Source organism: Balaenoptera acutorostrata, chromosome 8, assembly GCF_949987535.1.
Source record: "Balaenoptera acutorostrata chromosome 8, mBalAcu1.1, whole genome shotgun sequence".
NCBI classification, from domain to species: Eukaryota; Metazoa; Chordata; class Mammalia; order Artiodactyla; family Balaenopteridae; genus Balaenoptera; species Balaenoptera acutorostrata.
The window spans coordinates 20,259,083-20,281,132 of NC_080071.1; the positions used below are offsets into that span (position 1 = coordinate 20,259,083).

The window sequence follows — 22,050 nt, forward strand, 5'->3', positions numbered from 1 at the left end:
CTAGTTTCCCACTTTCCTGGTAAAAAATGTCCCCCAGGGAAGCCCTGCATTTAGCATGGCATCCTGTCCAGCATGACGTAGGAAGGGGAGGTGTTTAGAGATTACATGAGAGAACATTTGTTTCCCATGGTTTGTGCAAGGTCTTGCTGGAAGTATAAGCCATGTGCTGGGAAAACCAGGGCTGGCAAGACCTGAGGAGGGGACCTCAGGACCAGAGGCAATGGTAGGGTGTGTAGTCAGCAGCAGCATATGTATTAACCAGCATCCTAAGGCTCAGTGGATCCAGTTATGTTACCAGCAGATTACCTGAGGACCAAGGCCTATTCCCAAAGACAAGCAATACCAAGGACAAACTGGTAAGGGCAGTGAAGACCTTGAAAGATACAAGATGATGAGAAAAGCAGGGTTCAAAATTTATATAAAATATGATATCAATTCTATAAGGGAGTCAGAATCTGCAGGTAGATCAGTCACTCAACCCCCCATCGCTAGGAGGCCACTAAGCTTTATTGTGCACCTCCACTGGCCAATACGGATCCACTAACCACATAAGGTTATTCTGCACTTGAGGTGTAACTATTTCAAACTGAAATGTGCTGAAAGTGTAAAATGTACAGCAAATTTCAAAGATATCGTATGAAAATAAGAATGTAAAATATGTCATTAATAATTTTTATGTTGACAGCATATTGAAATAATAATGTTTCTGGATAGATCAGGTCAAATAAAATGTATCATTAAAATCAATTACACATGCTACTTTTTACATCTTTAAATGTAGATACCAGAAAATTTTAAATTACATATGTGATTCACATAATATTTTTATTGGATAGCACTGCCTTGTACCCTGGGGAGGTGGAGGGATGAGGTGAAATTGTGGAGGGTAATGAGGACCCTGAGGGGCATCAGAACTTGCAGGCTGACTAGCCATCCCACCCTTCTACTGGGGGAGGTTGTCTGACCTCCAGCAGAGTTTCTACCTTACCCCCCAAAGAGACAGAGATAATCTGAAATGAGACCATTTAGAAATGAAAGAGCCTGAGGTACTTTTAATTTTAAAAGTTTCCATTTTTCTTCACTACCCTACAGGAAGGGGACTCATAAAAAAGTTGAAATCAGTTACTATTCTTCATATATTTGGGATAATGTGAGTGAATATTTGACCTTTGTACAAATTAAAGTCTTTCATAAAATCATACTTTACATAAATTTTAAAACTTCCTTTTTTTAACCATTCTGCATACATTAATATTAATCTTTTACCAACAAGAAAGGAAACTATATTGCCTTGGCAAAACAGACTTAAAAAGTAATGCTGGGGCTTCCCTCGTGGCGCGGTGGTTGGGAGTCTGCCTGCCGGTGCAGGGCACACAGGTTCGAGCCCTGGTCTGGGAAGATCCCACATGCCATGGAGCGACTGGGCCCGTGCGCCACAAATGCTGAGCCTGCGCGTCTGGAGCCTGTGCTCCGCAACAAGAGAGGCCGCGATAGTGAGAGGCCCGCGCACTGCGATGAAGAGTGGCCCCCACTTGCCGCAACTAGAGAAAGCCCTCGCACAGAAACGAAGACCCAGCGCAGCCAAAAATTTAAAAAAAAAAAAAAAAAAAAAGTAATGCTGAAGTGGAATATTATTCATCAGTAAAAAGGAAAAAAACGAATGATACATGCTAGCATATGGATGAACCTCAAAAACATGCTAAGGGAAAGAACTCAGATGCATTACATTTATATAAAATGTCTAGAAAAGGCAAATCTACTGAGTAAGAAATAGATCAGTGGTCATTTGGGGCTGGGAGTGGGATTGGGACTTAATGCAAATAGGTATGAAAATCTTTTGGGGGTGAGGTAAATGATTTAAAACTGGACTATTGTGATGGTCGTACAATTATATAAATGTACTTTATATAAGTGTAAATCACTTAATTGTACATTTAAAAGAGGGGAATTTGTGATATATGAGTTATTCTTCAATAAAGAGTTTTTTAATACGTTAAAAGTAGCAGTGTTGGTAGCTTCCCATAAATCACGCCGAATTTTTGCATATTTTTATGAAAAGACAGAAAATAGAAAAGTAGAAGAAACTGAAATCTACCATCAACCTTGTCTTTGGCAAGCACCCCAATATCTACCAATTTATTGTTAGGACATCAAAAATGAACGTAAACTATTTAGAAATTAAATAATAAAAACATATTTCAAGCCTTGTAGAAAGTGGCCAAAGATATACAGATAATAAAAACCTATAGCCAATTGAATTTATTAGAAAATAAAAGAGATCGAAAACAAAATAACTAAAAGCTTTCAACCCAAGAGGACAGAAAAAGCTCAATAATATTCAGAATCATGTTTCTTCCTCTGTCTTCCCTCAAACACCATCCCTAGTGAAATGAATCACCATATTTTACCTGATCTAAATACTTTATAAGCATCTGTCACCTCTGCATTCCCACTGCCACTTCTTAGTTCAGACACTTTTCTCACATAGCGACTAAAGAAAATTTATAATCGGCTTCTTGGTCACTCATTTCTACTTATTCCAAAATAATTTCCAGGCCTTCACCAGAGGGTTGGGGGGAGAACTATGAAATCTTCTAAAGAACCTAAGAGAAGACTTGAACTGGAGAGCTACTCTGGAAGGATGATCCTAGATTAGAGATTAAATTTGGCATATATGTCAGTTCTCCTTAACAAAATTTCAAAATCTGTTGATTTTTTGCATTGAAATTTGATATAATAACTAATATATTTTTGAAAAGAACAATGAGTGAACCCTTGTACTATCAGATAGCAAAACAGAATAATTAAAACGGCATGGTACTGATGTAGAAATATAAATATAGATCAGTTTTTATTTAATCTAATCAAGAGCCCATATGAATATAAAAGCACAGTTAGAAGTATAATATATAATAAAGGGTGGCATTTCAAATCAGTGCAGGAGGATGAATCATTAAATAATTGGTGTCGTGATACCTGTCTATCAGTTTAGACCAAAATATGAAAGTCAGACATTTTGCTCCAATCTTTTATGAAAAGAAATCCCAGATGGCTTAACTTTAGAAGAAACATGGATAATATATAATATTTTTAAAGAATTAGGTAGGTCTATTTGCAGGGATACCCATTCTGAAGTTTGTGCTTTGCAGATGTGATACTCAACCAGGAGTAAAAAGGGGGTATGATGTCCAGCTTTGCCTCTGCTTGTCAAGCTGTGTGCCATGGTTCAGAAGGGGCGTCTTGTCTTTTCCTAATTTGTCTACTTCCTGTAGGGGATCTATGTACTTTGCCCCTGGAAAGGGGCACCTTTTCTAATTGGCACAAAAGCCTTATATGCTATCAGCAAACAATAAATAGTAGTTAATAATAAACAGGTAATTTGTACATACATAAGTCGGTTTTTTATTTGTTTGTTTTTACACAAATGGTTGCTATAAACTGATTGTGTTCCTCCAAAATTCATATGTTGAAGTCCTAAACCCTGATGTAATGGTATTTGGAGATGAGTCCTTTGGGAAATAATTAGGTTTAGATGAGGTAATGAGGGTGGGGCCCTCATGATGGGATTAGTGCTCTATAAGAAGAGACACCAGAGAGCTTGCTGTCTCTCTTCCCACCTTCTAGGTATAAAGTAAAAAGGCAGCTGTCTACAAGCTAGGAAGAGAGTTCTTACCAGAAACAGACCATACTGGTACCTTGATCTTGGGGCTTCTAGCCTACAGAACTGTGAGAAAATAAATCTCTGTTGTTTAAACCACCAGTCTATGGTATTTTGTTATGGCAACTGGAGCGAATACAATAGTATTATATGGTAAAATGTATTGGGTCTTTGTTGTTGTTCTTAAACACATTTTTTATGTAGGTGTATATAGATAGTTTGTATGTATATGTATTAAACAACTGATAACGAGAGAACTTCTAGAGGAGAGATTGCATGAGGCTAGTGATCAAGGGGCACTGTTTCCTTAACCTTAACATTTTATTTTTATTTAGTTGGCTATGCCACATGGCTTGAGAGATCTTAGTTCCCTGACCAGGGATTGAACCTGGGCCACAGCAGTGAAAGCGCTGAGTCCTAGCCCCTTGGCCACCAGGGAATTCCCAACATTTTATTTTTTATGAGTGTCCTCATTCTTACATGTTTTATTTAAAATATTTTAAATACTTAAATATTTTGAAAACAAATTATGTTAGACGGTGTCTCATGTTTTAAAAAGTCAGTTGATACTAATCATTATATTTAATGAATATTCACTATGTTCCTGCTGTCAGTATTTTCTATTTAACATCTCACTTACTCCTTGTAACAATCCTATGACATAGATACTATTTATGTCTTCATTTTACAGATGAAGAAACTGAAGCACAGAAAAGTGAAATAACTTACCCAAAGGTCACACAGCTATAAAGAATAGAGCCAGGATTCTAATGTTCACAACCTGATTCTAGAGTCTTCCGTCTCAACCTCTTTGGCATGTTGAGAAAGGAAAATAGGGCATTAGGAGGCTCGTGGAAATTTTGGCAAAAACAATTTTTAAAAAGTGATGAGGGTTGGGACTTCCCTGGTGGCGCAGTGGTTAAGAATCTGCCTCCCAATGCAGGGGACATGGGTTCGAGCCCTGGTCCAGGAAGATCCCACATGCCGCGGAGCAACTAAGCCCGTGCACCACAACTACCGAGCCTGCGGTCTAGGGCTCATGAGCCACAACTACTGAGCCCACGTGCCACAGCTACTGAAGCCTGTGCGCCTAGAGCCCGTGCTCCACAACAAGAGAAGCCACCGCAATGAGAAGCCTGCGCACTGCAATGAAGAGTAGCCCCCGCTCGCCACAACTAAAGAAAGCCTGCAACGAAGACCCAACACAGCCAATAATTAATTAATTAATTAATTAATTAACCTTCTATAAAAAAGTGATGAGGGCAGAAGACAGCTTGTAATGGATTGAGATGGGAAATCTAATTAATAAATAAAAGGAATTGCTATATATCTTTATTATGTTGAACTTCATAAGACTGCCAATACTTAACCATTTGTTGACCCACAAAAATGGAATTTCCTTATGATTCAACCTGATGTATGTGCTAAGTTACGAGTATTGTTTTCAAGACACTTAATCTTAGAATTAGAAAATAGAAAAAGGAGATAACAGAACTTTTCAAACCCTCAAGGCTATGTGTATGTGTGTTTTTAACAGATCTGGAAATTGCTTCAAGCCTTCTTATTCTGACATGAGAAAAATGTGCCTACAGCTAAAATATCAAACATGAGATTTGTGAATTGTATTTCAGTAGTAGAAAAAAACGTTTTAACCAATCAACCACATTTCTTAGCAATGGTTACAAATAAACACAACTTCTGGTTCTTGTCAGAAGCAAAAGCTATCAGCATTTTTGCATGTTAAATTACCATCTCTCTAAATCACAAAATGAGGACTGTCCTTTTATCTACAATATCATCCAAAATTTTCTGAGAATTATTTTCTGATATATTATCTGGATATTTTAATGGCCTTCCTCACTGATTTCCCACTGGCATGCAAGCGTTGGATTCATGATTTTCTGAATCTACAACATTTCATATGAGTTGAATACACAGATCCTTAAAAGTTGATAGCTCACTTAGCCCTCAAAAGTTATCCACTTCAATTTTACAAAGGACAAAACAGAGCCTCGTAGAGGCTGAGTCAGCTTGATAACTACTGGGACAAGAAACACACAACTGAAATGGCTCTGTAATCAAAGAAACTTCCTGGCTATGAGGGCAGATTTTACTAGAAGCATGTCTCCTAGATGCTGGGACTTCACATCTGTTCCTTTTTACCTACCCCTTTAATTCCTGTGTCTCTCTTTTGTTTCCCCAGCGTAGTTTCAGACTATCCAACCAGCCTTTTGACCCCCACATCTGCCTTGCCTTTAGTATTTAGCTGCTTGTTTCTGTCTGACCCATGGCCTGGCCTGCCTTCTGGTATCCTCCTTTATCTTGGTTTGTGCTTGTTTAACTGATTTCTCACTGGTTGTTTCATCTCTTAGCCTTGAGCCCTAGCTTTGCTATATTCTTGGCTTTCTTCATAATAGATTAAACTCAATTATAAATCCTGAGATACCTGGAAAATCATGTGAATTTTATCCAGAAAGTTGTTGGGAACTGCATGGCATCTTTGTGGAACCACAGATTTACTCTGCAAGCTTGGTCATTGGAGTTTGACATAATTCCCATGGGTCACAAAGGAAGCTTCCTAGATATAAGTGAATCTTGTTGTGTAAAATAGTTATGTCATCCTAAGTTACGATAAATCTAAAATGCAATTTTCATTAGTTTAGTAGACTACATTTTTTAGAGCAGTTTTAGGTTCACAGCAAAATTGAGCAGAAAGTATAGAGTTCCGTGCAATTTTTTTTACACTGACGAACTGTAAAGAAAACTTTTTGTGATTTATGTTATGAAATGTAAGATCTATTTTTAACTTATCTTTTGTGAAAATCTACTCAGGAGCTAGCTGAACTAGATAACTATGCCAGTTACCACTTTATTGTCTCTCAGCTCCAAATCTCCCTTCATTGTCTGCTCTATGAAAATAGAGATGGACCCTGTAACTATTTCTTCTCTGCAGCTGGTACAATGCTTAGCCATGTCAGAAAAGGGTACAGGAGGGATGCTGAAGAAGGAAGGGGCTTCCCTTCCTAGTTCCAGTGTTTACTCCTTCTTGTTCCTGCTTCGTGGCTACCAGCAGTATGTATGGGGGACACCCAGTGGTGTTTGTGGAGTTCAGTTGCACCCCATGGCCAGTTTCCCATCAAATTTCAGAGGTACTCCCATGGTCAGGTTCCCACTGAGTCTTGCAGGCATAAGCATCGCAACGCTTGACTGCCAGGTTCGGTCTCCTGCACGCAGGTAGGGTGTTACTGCTTGCCCCGTGACTAGGAACAGGTTCTGGATGAGCCCATCCAAGAACCTCTCCACCATGCAGTGGGCCACAACCACACTTTCTACAATGAGGTCTGAATCCCAACCACGGAGAGGGGGGCCCCACCTCCAAATTTGTTCCTTCCATGAGAACCCTCCTTCAGCCCTGGGGCATTCTTTAAAGTTCTTTATCCCTTTATATAACAGAGATTTTTTTTGTTAGAATTAATAATTTTTTATCTTAAACTTTCCCTATCCTAATTACCATGTTGTCTCTGTCTCCTCACTGACCCTGATTGATGTAGTAACCTTGAGAAAAATAATTTTAATTTTTCAGTGCACTCATTCATAAAATGAGGAAACTGGATTAGTTGATCTCAAATGTCCTTTCCAGCTCTAAAATTGCATTATTCTAGAGAATTCAGGTTTTTCCTATACCGTTGGGTACATCTTAAGTATACTAGAATGAATACCACAGAGCACAGAATAATTGCGTACTGTCTTCCTCAGCCTCAGTTGTAGTAAATGACTTTTTATCTGAATAATGGTTTCCTCCTTCTGGGTCAAAATATTAAGTCACAGCAGCAGCCAGTATTATTTCACACACACAGTGGGCAATCAAATACTATGAAATCCTCTGTGAGGATTTTAACTAGGAAGCTCTCTAAGGAACAAAATGGAAAACTAGAGATTCATGTATGAATATGAGAGTTTAAAATACATTATAAGTATCATTTTATTCATTTATGAACATAAATATTGTAAGGACACATTAAGTATAGAAAAATGCTCCCTCTGATATTATTTATCCTAACACATTACGGAAAACTCTATTCACCTAACACATTACAGAAGAATTCCATTACCACGCAATTTAAATTTTTTCTTTTACCTTTCTCTGTCTTTTACTGACTGTTCAGCCATTAATTTCTTCAGTTCTTCCAGACGATGAAGATCTCTCATTTCCATTTCTTGCCATTTCTGCTCTTTTTTAGCCCAGTATTTTCTTATCTATTGCATAAATATCACATAAAATTTAAATTAACAACAGGTATGTTAAAAACAAGGAACAAAGTTATAACAACATTATCCATTGTTTCATATAGCAAATATTGAATTTAAATGACCCTTCATCTTTTTTATCTCTTAGATCTGCCTACAGTGTATTGGCAACAGAAAAAATAAGTTAAAACACAAAAATACATGTCCTGAGAAACTGCATGTTTTAACAGTTTCTGAAGTGGAAATGTAACTTGTGCTGAGACCTAAGGTTTTAATCTATGGCTAAAATAATCGGCTTTCAGGGAACCACAATAAAAGCATGTTATTGTCTCTAAAGTATATGATCTACCTGTTACTCAAGAATATTTTTATCCTCTTATGGTAATGTAGTCTTTAACAAATATAGCATTATACCTATTTTTACTTTAAAAGCATGAGTTTATTTATGCTAATGGACAGCAGGATGTTGAAAGCTTTATGCTTCTGGGGAAGTGGCAGGAGATAGGTGGGAGGAAGGAGGAAAAGAAAAAATTAGCAGGGTTGTGATAAATAGTAGTTCTGACTCATGTGGTAACATGAAGGACGGATTTATCAGGCTCAAAAAGGTGAAAGCATTGTTCTCACTAGGCATGTTTTACTTCCTTTTTCTGGGAATGGAGGCAGAATGAGAAAACCTGAAGCACACATAAGCTATTTTTAGAGGGCTAAAACAATTATTTCCCTAGTGATGGGGCAGTTGAAGTTTATGTTTAATTGACAGAGGACCATTCAACCGCTCTGGCCTGCCACGTTGTGTCTGGGTCAAGAGACTGGATTCTTGCTGGTAAAAAACAGTACCTTAATGGTGAATGGCAGTGAGTGACTACCAGCAGAGGGGTTTTGGTAGAGTATGGGTTAGCCTCATCCCCAAGGTGGCATTTTCTCTTTTGAGAAATGAATATGAAAAGCCAAGTGGTTTCCAGACTTGCCCAGCAACATGGGCTCTGACACCTGGGAGAACCAAAAGAGGCATCCCAGTACCATGGCCACAGCCATAGCAACTCTGCGGCAGGGCTTGCAACACAAGCAGTCACACCAGTGGCATCCATTCAATGCTTAATGAGTTACTGATGGCTCCAAGGTAAAGTGATCCTACTCCATAGATGATGGAGATCAGAATCTAGGGAGAACAGAGATGAAGCTAGAAAGGTAGCACACCAAGATGGAAAGTGAAAGAAAGGGTAGGAAAAGGGAGAAAAAGGAAACACTGACTGATATTTCAGAGTCCTAACTGATAAATGCCAAGGCATTCTATTAGTGCCAGATATGGAAATGTTAACAACCATTATATTATCTCCCTCTGGGTTTGTAAGTGATCTTTATTTTACTCTTTGTATGTTTCTGTGTTACCTTATTTTGGGCAATGAATATATATTTCTTGCATAATCAGAGGGAAAAAGAAGATACTTCACAAGAACAGATATTGGATTAAAGGGCATTTTTCTCTGGGTTCTGACAGACCAACAATGTTGCTTACTCCCGGCACTGACCTTGGAGGGAAGTCAGTGGTCCTTCTGCTGACAGTCCCTTGACAACAAGCATACCAACCCCAGGTTGCCGGTGTCCTCAGATCACTGACACCATCTGGTGCAGTGTCCTGTGCAGGCCCTAGAAGTATATCACACCTGAGGCTTCTTGGCATCTCAGGACCAATTATTTCCATCCTTGACTCTGGTATCCTCAGCCATTGCTGTAGCAAGAGAATCAATCTCTCTCTCTCTCTCTCTTTCCCTCTCTTTATGGTTTTGACTGAAATTCTCCTGAGTGAAGGATGCTTTTCTTCTGATGTCCCATGTGCCAGGAGGCTGGGGAATGATTCGGGCATTTTCTTCCTTGTTAATGGCTACTTTGAGACCCTGATGCTGTCCCTCTCATGTACAATGCCTTCTTCCTTTGATGTTTACAACATCTGGCTATATCACCCTCTACGTGTCCTTATCACTGGCATGTGTGGACTTCCAGATCATTCTCAAATATTCATTGAGAATTCAGATACGTGAGTCACAGCCACACAGGACTTGCTGTCCAGAACAACTCCTTCTACCTTCCTACGCAACTCCAGTCTGAAGCCCCTCTGACCTGCCAACTCAGAGTCCCATGACTTCCTCTATTCCAGTGAGCTACCTCCTCCTCCGGGATTCTGCCATCATGGAGAACAGCTCCAATTCCAAAAGCTTCAATTATAGCCATCGAACTTATGACCAGAACCTACAAGCCCTTCCCCATCATCTTTTGTGTTCCAGTCGTATAATTTTATTCCTCTAGTACAGCCCTCACTACAGGCTTTGCTAATTAGTATACTTGCTCCTCTCTCCCACTAGACTGTAGAAACTGTGATTGATTATCCTGGGATTTCCAACAGCAACTGTACCAAATTGATGGTTTCAGCTGAATCTTTATTGACAATCAGCATTCCTTCTATGAATTCCTGGCCAGTGCCTCTCGATTGCTCACGGTGGTATTTCAAAACCCATTCACTATATTAAACTCCATACCTGCCTCTATTTCTTCGGTTTTATCAGAGGAAACGTAGACCCTAAAAGATTCCTTCCTTCATGTCCTGCTCCTCAGAGGAAGTGCTGTCCTTTCTTCTTTCCAAGGCAACCCTCACCTGGGCTCCAGAACCTATACCCCAATTCCATCTCCATAACCTTACTCCATCACCTACCCTTCTTTCCCCTGTAACTTCAACCTCTTGGTCTTTGCTGCTCCCTTCTCCTCACATGAAAATCTACACAAATCTCACCCATTAACAAAAATTTTAAAGGACTTTCTTTAGACCCCCAAGACTGTAGCACCACACCCTGCATTGTTCCCTTTCAGTCAATGATACCTATTCTTCTCCAATTTCACATCTCTTATTTTAGTCCTCACCCATGACATTCCTACCTCTGCCTCCACCCCAATTCACTACTCTTGCCAGTGACTTCCCAACGATCAAAGCAAATTCAATCCTTATTTTATGTAATGTCTCTGTATTTGATTCTACAAACCCTTATTTACAGTCTTAAGAAACTACTGACTTTGGCATTCATTCGTTCAAAAAATACTTATTGAGCATCTGCTTTAAGCCAGATACTGTGCTATGTACTCGGGATATGGTGCTTAAAGAAAAATTAGGCCTTTGCCTCATGGAGCTGGGAGTTTCAGAAAGAGAGAAAATAAACAAGTAAATGAATGAAAAGAATATTACATGTTCAATTCTAAGAAGGAAATAAGTATGGTGATGATTTAGAAAAATCTGTGTAGAACCATCAGAAGGCGTATTTTTAAATGACATTTGGATTAAAATTTGAAAGATGAGAGTGAGACAACCATGGAAAGAGATGAGGGAGATCACTGCAGGAAATGCGAGCTTTAGGTGCAACAGTATTGAGTGGGAATGACCTTGCATATGTTCAGAACTGGGAAGAAAACAGCACAGGTGGAGCAGGTAGTGTGAGTTAAGACTGGAGGTAAGTTTGGCAAGCTGGATGGGGGCTAGGTGATTAGGCAAAGATTTAGTTCTAGAAACAAAACAAAAAAAGATATTGAAGAGTTTAAAGCAAAGAGTGATATAATGTGACTTAGATTTTTAAAATATAGCTTGGGCTATATTGAGTGAAGAATGGATAGTAGAGGAGCAAAGGAGAAACAGAGACCAAAGAGAATATGGCAAAAATGATCACTGGGATCCAGGAAATTAATTATTCAGATCTGAGATGTGCTTTTGAGTGGAGTCAGAGTGCTCATTTAAGGATTAGACACGGCGGTTGAAGCTAAAAGGAATCAAGGATAATTCCTAGGTTTTTGCTAGAGCAACTGGTTGGATGATGGTACCAATAACTGAGATGGGAAATTGGAAGAATAACAGGTTTGGAAAAGAAAGTCAGGAGGCTCAGTATTAAACATTAAACAATTGATGTGACTGTAAGACATTTAAGTAGAGATTCCAAATAAACATCTGGAGGTACAGATGGGCGGCTCAATGGAAAATTCAGGACTGGACTAAATTAAGGAGATATCTACTTAAAATGCTACAAATGCTATTTGATGCTACAAGACTGGAAAAGATCTATAGAGTGTGAACGTAAATAGAAAAGGCGATCATGCACTTTCATGTTTATCTGCCTTTTGCAGTTTTCTCAACCAGCATAACTTTATTTTCCTCCTCCACCTGTTAATTTTACTCTACCATTAAGACCAGAACAAATGCCACCTCCTTGAATCTTCCTCTGAACCCTCTAGGGAAAATGTTAGTAGGACTTCCCTGGTGGTCCAGTGGTTATGAATCCACCTTCGAGAGAGAGAGTGGTATGGACATATATACGCTACCAAATGTAAAATAGATAGCTAGTGGGAAGCAGCCGCATAGCACAGGGAGATCAGCTCGGTGCTTTGTGTTCACCTAGACAGGTGGGATGGGGGGGTGGGAGGGAGAAGCAAGAGGGAGGGGATATGGGGATATATGTATATGTATAGCTGATTCACTTTGTTATACAGTAGAAACTAACACACCATTGTAAAACAATTATACTCCAATAAAGATGTTAAAAAAAACCTAATATTAAAAAATAATAAATAAATAAATAAATAAAATCCGCCTTCCAATGCAGGGGATGCGGGTTCGATCCCTGGTCGGGGAACTAAGATCCCACATGCTGCAGGGCAACTAAGCCCTTGCGCCAGAACTAGAGAGCCCACATGCCACAGTGAAGAGCCCGCGCACCACATCGAAAGATCCTGCATGCCACAACAAAAGATCCTACGTGCCGCAACTAAGACCCGACACAGCCAAATAAATAAATAGTAAAAAAAAAAAAAAAGAGAGAGAGAAAGAGAGAGCTCCTAGCTCCAATTCCATCTTTTCATTAAAAATAAAAAAAATAATAATAATAGCAAAAATATTTTGAAAAAAAAAAAAAAAAGAAAATGTTGGCTCAATCCTTGGCACACCAGTGATCCTTAATTAAGATTTATTACCCTCCCTTCTTTGTTCTGTCTTGTATTCCTTGATTCTTTTTCAGGAGGGTCTAACACTGGATTGTTACTGATATATTTGGGCATTTACTACATGCCTGGCATGCTCTTCCCTGCCTTGTTACCTGCTAAATCTCTCCTGTCCATCATTTAAGACTCAATTGTAGCATTGCTTTCTCAGCCTTCCTCCTTTCCCCTCTCCTCCAGACATAATTAGGTGTGCCTTCTAAGGCACTATTTATGTATCCTTAGCATAACACTTTCCATATTGATCTGCATTATTCATCTTTGTATCCCTAGTATGTTGTATTGTAAATAACACATAGTAGGGCTTAAGTGATCATCATTAGGTGAGTGGGAGCACTTTCTGGTCTCTGGTCTGAGAATAACAAAGTTATGGATGGGAACCAGGCCAGCAGTTTTATTTGCAGGATGGTAAAGTCTGAACTAAACATTTCCCTAAGGACAGTTCCATTCACTTTCCATCAATTAATAAGAGCAGGAAGTGTGTGTCATGAAACATTGGCTTTGCAAGGTTCAAACTAAAGTTAAGGTTAAGAGTATTTAACTAGGCTTTTGGAACATTTGTTGAGACACAGATTTTAAACACACTACTGTTTAGATTTTTTGAGTGATCCTTATAACTTTCCAACGATAGAGGAACCAGAAAGTTAGGGCACAGGGTAAGAGGTGAATTTAAAGCTTGTCTCTTCTAGACTTGCAGATAAGGTTTCTAGAAAAAGCTTACTTTTCTGAAAACCAAAATGGGCCCTCATTATCCCCCATCTCCTCTTGTTATCTCTGATTTGTACTGGATAGTCCTCTTTCGTAGTCCCACATTTTGTTCATTTTGGTAGAGTTAAGCCAATAAAAGTATAAACAAACTGAAGAAACTATTCTCTGTATAGATTTATGAGCCAAAGTAATGCTGTGCTATCTTTTCAGAGGGTTTAAGATCATTTTTATATCCCACCTTACTTTTGTAATCTTCCAAACAATTTGTCTCCAGTTAAAAACTCCACTAGTAAACATGACACTTATGGTATTAAGAGTATATCAGAGTTTAATTTTTAAAAACTTGGACTAATATTACATAACCATTCAATTATTTTCATTCCTTCAGTCCAAAAATTATAATTGCATAGAAGAAGAATTTCTTGTTTACACATAGAAACCAGAAAGTTAGGACTAAAGCATTAGAGTAGGAAGACAGTTTGGTCTCTGATTTCAAGCAGTCTTCTGTACCTTGCTCCTAGGTCATTATTCCAAAGGCTCTAATGACTTATTCAGGAGGATGCCATAATTCTTAACCAGATATGCAAAATACATGAAATATGAAGTACAGAATATCCAGTTGCCTTCCTCATAAACCACTGAGGCGGAGTGATTTTTATCCCATTCTCTAGATTCTCATTTACTTAGCTAATTCCTCGCATCTCACACCTTTTCTACTTTTGGCCCGGAATATGCACCCACAGAAAAAGTGTTGTTGCTCCTCATGAAAACACAGCAGGGCCTCTTCATTAAAAAGAGTCATTCTTGGGGCTTCCCTGGTGGCGCAGTGGTTGAGAATCCGCCTGTCAGTGCAGGGGACACGGGTTCGAGCCCTGGTCTGGGAAGATCCCACATGCCGCGGAGCAACTGGGCCTGTGAGCCACAACTACTGAGCCTGCGCGTCTGGAGCCTGTGCTCCGCAACAAGAGAGGCCACGATAGTGAGAGGCCCACGCACCGCGATGAAGAGTGGCCCCCGCTTGCCGCAACTAGAGAAAGCCCTCGCACATAAACGAAGACCCAACACAGCCAAAAATAAATAAATAAATTAAAAAAAAAAAAGTCATTCTTTTACTTTAAATTTTCCCCACGTGTTTCATGTAGATGAGCTTGTATCACATAAAGTCACCACCAACCGAAGTCTGACTCATTTCTATGCGATCTATTTGACAATCATCTGTATTTTGCCAAGTAAATTTTCACACACTTGTGTGAACTTCTGAAAGGTAAGGAACATGCCTTATACTGTAATATTTATTTGTATCCAGTATATTGCACCTTGCAGGTGAGAGGTACAAGATAAACTACTCCAGTGGAAAAGAATATGGAAAGCCAACACTGCACACAGTACTTTTCTTATATCAATTCATATAAATCCAAAACTATTAATAAAGTATCCAGATAGAAAATAATGACAGACCACAGACATCAGTGAACCAATTCATTTAGTCACGTGGGGTGCAGAAGTACATTTAATCCCAAAAGAGCACAAGGGTGTGGTACTTCTCTAAGTCAAATTGTCCATGGAAGCCAGATTCAAGGTTTTTTGGGCTAAAAGTGGACACTTGGTCACTTCCATCCTCAGAACCTTTCAGCCAACATTATGTCTTCTATACTTCGTGGTATAGAGATCACTGTGGGCTTCAATCCAGGATGCGCTGAAGCTTCTGAGCAAAAAATTTGGCTCCAAAATAATTATTTTGCAGGGCATTCTTTATGCAAAGATGGGAAAACTCTCTACATGGGTAAGAAATCAAAGCTAGTTCTTTGGTTTTTAAAAATAGAAAGTCAGTTTTTCCACCATCCTGCCTGGTTATTTGAATTTAATGGATCTCCTTTCAGTCCACAATTCAGACCATTTGTATTTCAGCTACTTACTTTCATTGTCCTAAACTTGAACTTTTTTGCCACCAATCTCTAATCTGATAAACAAGCACATCTACCTACAGTAAGAGGGTAAATTGTTATACTCTTTCTGAAGAATAAATAGGGAAATAACTAGCAAAAGCCTTCGGAATTAAGAAATAAAGTTTAAGAATTAATATGCAGGGCTTCCCTGGTGGCGCAGTGGTTGAGAATCTGCCTGCCAATGCAGGGGACACGGGTTCAAGTCCTGGTCCGGGAAGATCCCACATGCCGCAGAGCAACTAGGCCTGTGAGCCACAACTACTGAGCCTGCGCATCTGGAGCCTGTGCTCCGCAACAAGAGAGGCCACGATAGTGAGAGGCCCGTGCACCGCGATGAAGAGTGGCCCCCGCTTGCCACAACTAGAGAAAGCCCTCGCACAGAAACAAAGACCCAACACAGCCAAAAATAAATAAATAAATAAAATAAATTAAAAAAAATAAAAAAGAACCACCTTAACAACTAATGCTTCCATAAAAAATACACAATTGGAGAGATTTAAAAAAAAAAAAAAGAATTAATATGCAGGCACCTATGCAAAGATTTATATACAGGTATGTTCATTACAGCCTTAAAAGGGTAAAAAAATTGGAAATAATATAATACCACCAAATAAGAAATTGGTTAAATGCAATTATTCACATAATGAAACACTATGCAAACACCAAAAATTAAGTGGTAGGAATACAGAGGAAAATATGCAAGATATATTGATAGATGAAAAAAATCAGGTTAAAAATAATATATGCAGTATTATCTAGTTAAATTAAAATCTTTGTGTATATAGAAGAAAGAATATATGAACATTGTTATTAATCTTTTGCTAGTGGTTTAGGATTTTGGGTGATATTTATTGTATTTTGTGTGCTTGACTGTATTTTCCAAACTATTTACAATGGACATAAAAGACTTTATAATTACAAAAGGATGTTTTAAAAGTCTGGCCAAAAAAATCAAAATTTAGAAGGAATATCTAAGGGACATGACTGTTATTCATTCTGGAAGTTTTAAAACTCTATTCTCATATCAAATTAAATGACAAAAATACTGTATATCCTTGTATATAACATTTTCACTTTTTATCACCTTGCATGCAGCATTACTTTCACTTTCTATAGAAAAGTTTCACAGAACTATGATTTAATTTTATGCCATAGGCCTTATAAAGGTTAACACAATATCATATAAGGGTTGATTTAGACTCAGTAAAACTTCTATTGAAAATGCTTTCTTCTGGGTGGTTTGCCTCCCTCCCCCTGCCAGCTCCTGATGTGCTCTATGTTGTCTATTATTAGCAAATAAGAGCTAAATGCTTCCTTTTAACTTTAACCATGTTCAATTACAGCACCCCTTTTTAGTCTTGGTTTGCTGACATAACTATATTCCCATCCTCTTAGTTTTTTGTCTCTTATTCTCTTACTAATTTTCTATTTTAATGATTCCTAATAGGAAACAGATGGCACACTCAAAATTAGGTTAAATCCAGAAGAATGTAATAAGGGGACAATGACAAAGAAGGTTAGAATGCAGGGCAATCACAAGGGATCATGTAGTAGCCATGCTGCTTTACCCAGAGCCAGAGAAGGCTGCGTGGGGAGGGCCACCTGACAGGGGCTGAGACCTTTGGTGGAGGACACAGCTAGTCAACACAACTCTGCAGGGCCAGGAGCTGGCGGAGCAGCTCTCCCAACCTCACTCTCCTCCCTCATCCTCATCTGTAGTGTTCCACTTTGACTGAACCCAAACAGAAGCCAGAGGGCAAGGGAGCCTTCTATAGGACAACTCCCTGGGACACAAAGCAGGATGGAGAGTAGATATGCCCCAACGGGTAGATATCTACCACAATAACGTTACTGCCTTTATTATAAATTGTTTGGAAGTAGGTGATGTCTATATGTGTAAGTAAATAACATGAATCTTTTAGGTGATTTCACTTTGGTCACTTATGTGAGCATTTTTTCCATAGCAGAGCTGCCTACTTGAATTGGCAATAGCTATTTTCTGCCGTGATGTAGTCTTATGTCCTTAGAGCATGATGAGCCAAGAAAGTATTCTGGGGTAAACACATTAGTTATCTCCCTCTTAATTGAAATGCCAGGTGGATTTAAAAATAACTGTTATGTCTTCTTTAGGAGTAAGGTCTATTTTCAGTCTGGGCATTGAAGTATTACATAATGATCGTGTCATATGTTGATATTGCTAAAATGAATTTGTCTGTAATCTTGTTTAATTTCTCTCTTTTCACTATTCATTAAAAAGGGAGTATATATACTGAGGATGTTGTATTTCAAAGCCTGAAGTGTCAGGGAGAGTGAAAAGTGAAAAGTAATCAAACCTCAGACTCAGTCAATCATGACTTCTTAGAGCTGAGGTGATTTTAGCAATCATTTAATTCAAACACCTCATTTTACAATTGGGGAGGGAAAATCCTGCAGAGCCTACACAGCTTGCCCAAGGTCATCCACCTTGTTAGGGCCTCCTAGTTTGGCATATTTTCCTCTATATCTCAACATCAAAGTACAGTTGTATTCTGCTCATTCATTAAATTCACTCACTCAAACAATATTTATTGAGTGCCTTGTGTCAGGCACTGGAGATAAAACAATGAAGAAAATGGACAAATCCCCCCTTTTTACAGGGCTTACATTCTAGAAGAGAAAGAGAAGACGGTCAATAAATAAATAAAGAGATGTCAGAGGAACGATAAATGCCAAGAAAAAAATAAAGTAGGGTAAATGGACAGAGTGACAAGGAAGGAGGATGCTATTTTAAGTGTGGTAGTCAAGGACAGACATTCTCTTTGATGACATTTGAGCGGGACCCTGAATGGAGTGAGAGAGTGAGTTATACAGACATCTGGGGGAGGACTCTTCCAGGCAGAAGGAACAGCCAGTGCAAAAGCCTAAGGGGACATGTGCTAGGGTGTTCGAGGAGGAAGAAGTAGGCTGTGATGGCTGGAGCAGGAGGAGTGATGGGGGAAGTGGCAGGATATGAGATCCAAGAGATATTGAGCGTAATGCGGGGAATGACATAATCTGACATGCCTTTTAAAAGCATCACTCTGCCTGTTGTGTGGGAAATCGATGGAGGGGGAGGGAGGGAAGGGAAAGGGAGGAGGCAGAGAAATGAATTAGAAGAGTAAGAGGTTTATAATAGTTCTGATTTGGAAGGCAGAGCCTTCTATTCATGACAATAGGTAAGGGTGTGAGTATAGGGTGTGAGGGGGGAAAACAGAGTCAAAATATCAAGGCTTTTGGCCTGAGCACTGGGAGAATAGGATTCCATTTGTTGAGAAAAGGAATATCGGGGAAAGAGTGGGTTTGGAGAGAAAAATGAGATTACATTTGGGTCAAATTAGATTTGAGGCAGTGGGATGTGTGAGTTTGCAGTTCAAGAAAGAAATCTAGACCAGAGATATTAATTGGTAATTTGAGTCAGCATATAAATGGCATATGAAGTATATTGGATTGGTTGAGATCCCCTAGAAAGTACACATACTTAGAGCACCGAGGCCCCAGGGAACTCCAAGACTTAGAATGATGAGGAGGATCCATCCAAGTTTATGGAGAAAGAGAACCCAGTGACATAAAAGAACAGAGGATGGCTTCCTAGAAGCTAAATATCAAGTTTTCCAAAGAGGAGGCAGTGATCACTTCCATCTTAACAGTTCAAGTAAAGTGAGGACTGAGAACAGACCCCTGGAATTAGCAATATGGAGATCACTGATGACCTTGACAAGTACAGCTTTGCTGGAGTCGAGGGACAAAATGGCTCAAGAGACAATGGGTGGGATGAAGCGAGGACAGTGTGTAGAGGCTACAGGATGGTGAGATTTTCTTAACGGGGGAGGCATGAGGTCAAGGGAGAGTGTGTTTCTAAATACAAGTGAGAATGGTATATTTATAGGTTAATAGGAAAGATCTAGAATAAAAGGGGGAAGTGGTGGTGGGAGAGAGATTTGGATGACCTTGAGTAGGAGAGAGGGAATAGGATTCTGTGCATAAGTGAAGGGGCTGGCCACAGACAGGAGTACAGATACTTAATGCATTGTGAAAGGAGGGAAGGTGGGGAGTGGGTACAGATTCTGATAGGTTGGTAGATGCAATGTTGGAAGCCTGTGGAAATTTTCTTCTTGTGAAATAAGATATTGAGAGGCAAAAAAAAAAAAAAAATCACAATCAAAATCGTTAATAATTTCTTCAGTCAACTTAACAAATGAGCAACACCAAGGAGGCAATGAAGCTGTTTTGTTTTTTTTTAACCTGCTTATACTTGACACTTCAGCTGTGATCAAACCATAATGGTCTGGCTTCTTGTAAAGTGTTTGGCTATAGTGGTTCATTAACCCAAGGAGAGAAATCCTGAGAGAATATTAATAAGACAGACTGCGTGTACCTGTAAAACATGAAAGAAATACTCCTAGTAAGCAGACTACTAAAGAGATTTTCAATTATCAATTACCTATCAATTTAACAGTTCTGAGTACACTAGGACAGGATCAAAGCCATGAAAATTACTCTAAAGCAGATAGTTTGAAACCAAGTTTTCTCAAAATTGATTAATCACAAAATTAATAGCAAACAGCAATCACAGTGATGGGCAGCACAGCACAGTGTTTAAAATCATGAACGATGGAGTTAGATCTCCTGGGTTCAAATCCTAATTGCACTGCTTAATGGCTATGTGACTTTGGGGAAATTATATTCCCTCTATGTGTCTCTGTTTCCTCATTTATAAAATGAAGATCATATTAGTACCCACCCCTTAGGGTTATTAAGAAGATTAAATGAACATAGAACAGTGCCTTGCACATAGCAAGCATTGTATAGGTGTCTGTTAATTAAATCATATCACTGTGAATAATCAAGACCTAGCCAGAAAATGCAGCCAAAAATTGACACCTGGAGTTAATTTTTAAGACTTTTAAAACTGCCTACTGGGAAATCTTTTACAGAAAAACAAATACATCTGTCTCTTGATCATCTAGGGTATTTTTTTCCCTCCATCTGACTTTTTCTTAAAATTGTGTCCTGACAAAGAGTAGGAAGATTCCATAATTTCCACTTTTAAAAAAGAAGTTCTAATGGAAATCTTCACTTTTAAAAGACATGGAAACCAGAAAAGTGAGCCTCTTGGATTACCATCCTACTTTTCTGTCACCTATTGACTCATATACTGAGAGCTGACCCTACATTTAGACTCATATTAGAAGGTCATGATCAGTTAATAAGCTATGTTAATGTTCATTTCTAAATTTTAATGACAAAACAAGGAACATTATGAATATCTTTAAATTATATGATCCTTGATTTATTTTCTTTTCTCCCATACCGCATTCATTTCTTTACTCATACAATACATTCAGAGGACTGGTTAAATATTCAGAAGATAAAGTCTGAACCCCCAGTTTATTTTGGAGTCATTTCTACATAAAATACACGTTAACTATCTTTTCTTTTTGACCATTGTACTATCCTGATAGTTAATTTACCTACTAGGTTTTATGGCGCCAATATTTTGGGTATTTCATCAGATTTTCAAATAAAAGGACCAAAAATTAAAAGAAAAACACGCGCTCAAACTTTGACTGCAAGATCACATTTCTAGGAGTTAGTAATTGAGAGCACCACAAAACAGAGGGTGGGAAGTAGTTCAACAGATTGGTCCTCAGCCAGATGGGGCTACTTCAGCTCTAGTTGCAGGTGGTCTCTTTGCAGAGATGTTTGCAGTGAGAGATCCAGGTGGGTGGATTTTAGAGCAGAGGTCAAACTGGCGTTCAGAGAGGTTCAAAGACATGTTTTTAGGGTCGAAAGAGTCTATGAGAGTTTTTATATTCCATATTCTCCATTTTATAAAAATGTAAAAAAGTGTTGTAAACCAATTTGAGATCATCTGAATGTCACTGCATGACTGAGTGCTGCCACAGTGTTTTTTGTTTGTGTTCACAATTCAGTTGGTCCCCAGTGGTATATTACATAAACTGACAGTATATCTTAAGTCATTTTAGTCTAAGTGGGATCCAGTTAGACCAATCAGTCTTTCTCTCTCCCTCTCCCTCCCTCTGCTCCCCAGAACATTTGGTTCCCCAAGAACCAAATGGGCCTTTGTGGATTTTATGGGATTCACCTTGTTAGAAAAAAGCCAATAAACACAGGTCTTTTTGAGATGAACCTTTCTCTCTCTTGGCCTCCTGCTGATGTGGCTGAGAGAAATTGCCCTTAAACTTCTCTGAGGCTCTCTAGTTTGAGAATATCTATGAGAAACACCCCTTATCTCTTGGAAGGGTTGCTTATATGAATGGATACACTGACCTTTTGATCTTTTCGAGGCTATAACAAAGGGTTGTACATTCACACTTTCAGTCTCTTCTCTATGCCATGCTGTTGGAAATAAACTCTTAACTCTAGAGTCTTTTGCCATTAGGATAGATGGTGAGTTTCCCAAAGCATCAAGTCCTGGTTCCTTTT

General features: G+C 38.8%; 1 protein-coding gene across 2 annotated transcripts in view; it reads right to left on the minus strand.

Moving 5' to 3' along the window:
• The window catches only part of CCDC148 (coiled-coil domain containing 148), a 294,377-nt gene that overhangs the window by 73,385 nt on the left and 198,942 nt on the right, over nt 1–22,050 (minus strand). For both annotated transcript variants that reach the window (XM_057551473.1, XM_057551471.1), the window contains exon 13: nt 7,797–7,915. In XM_057551473.1, coding sequence (XP_057407456.1) covers nt 7,797–7,915 — 119 coding nt within the window. The remainder of the gene's footprint in view (nt 1–7,796; nt 7,916–22,050) is intronic.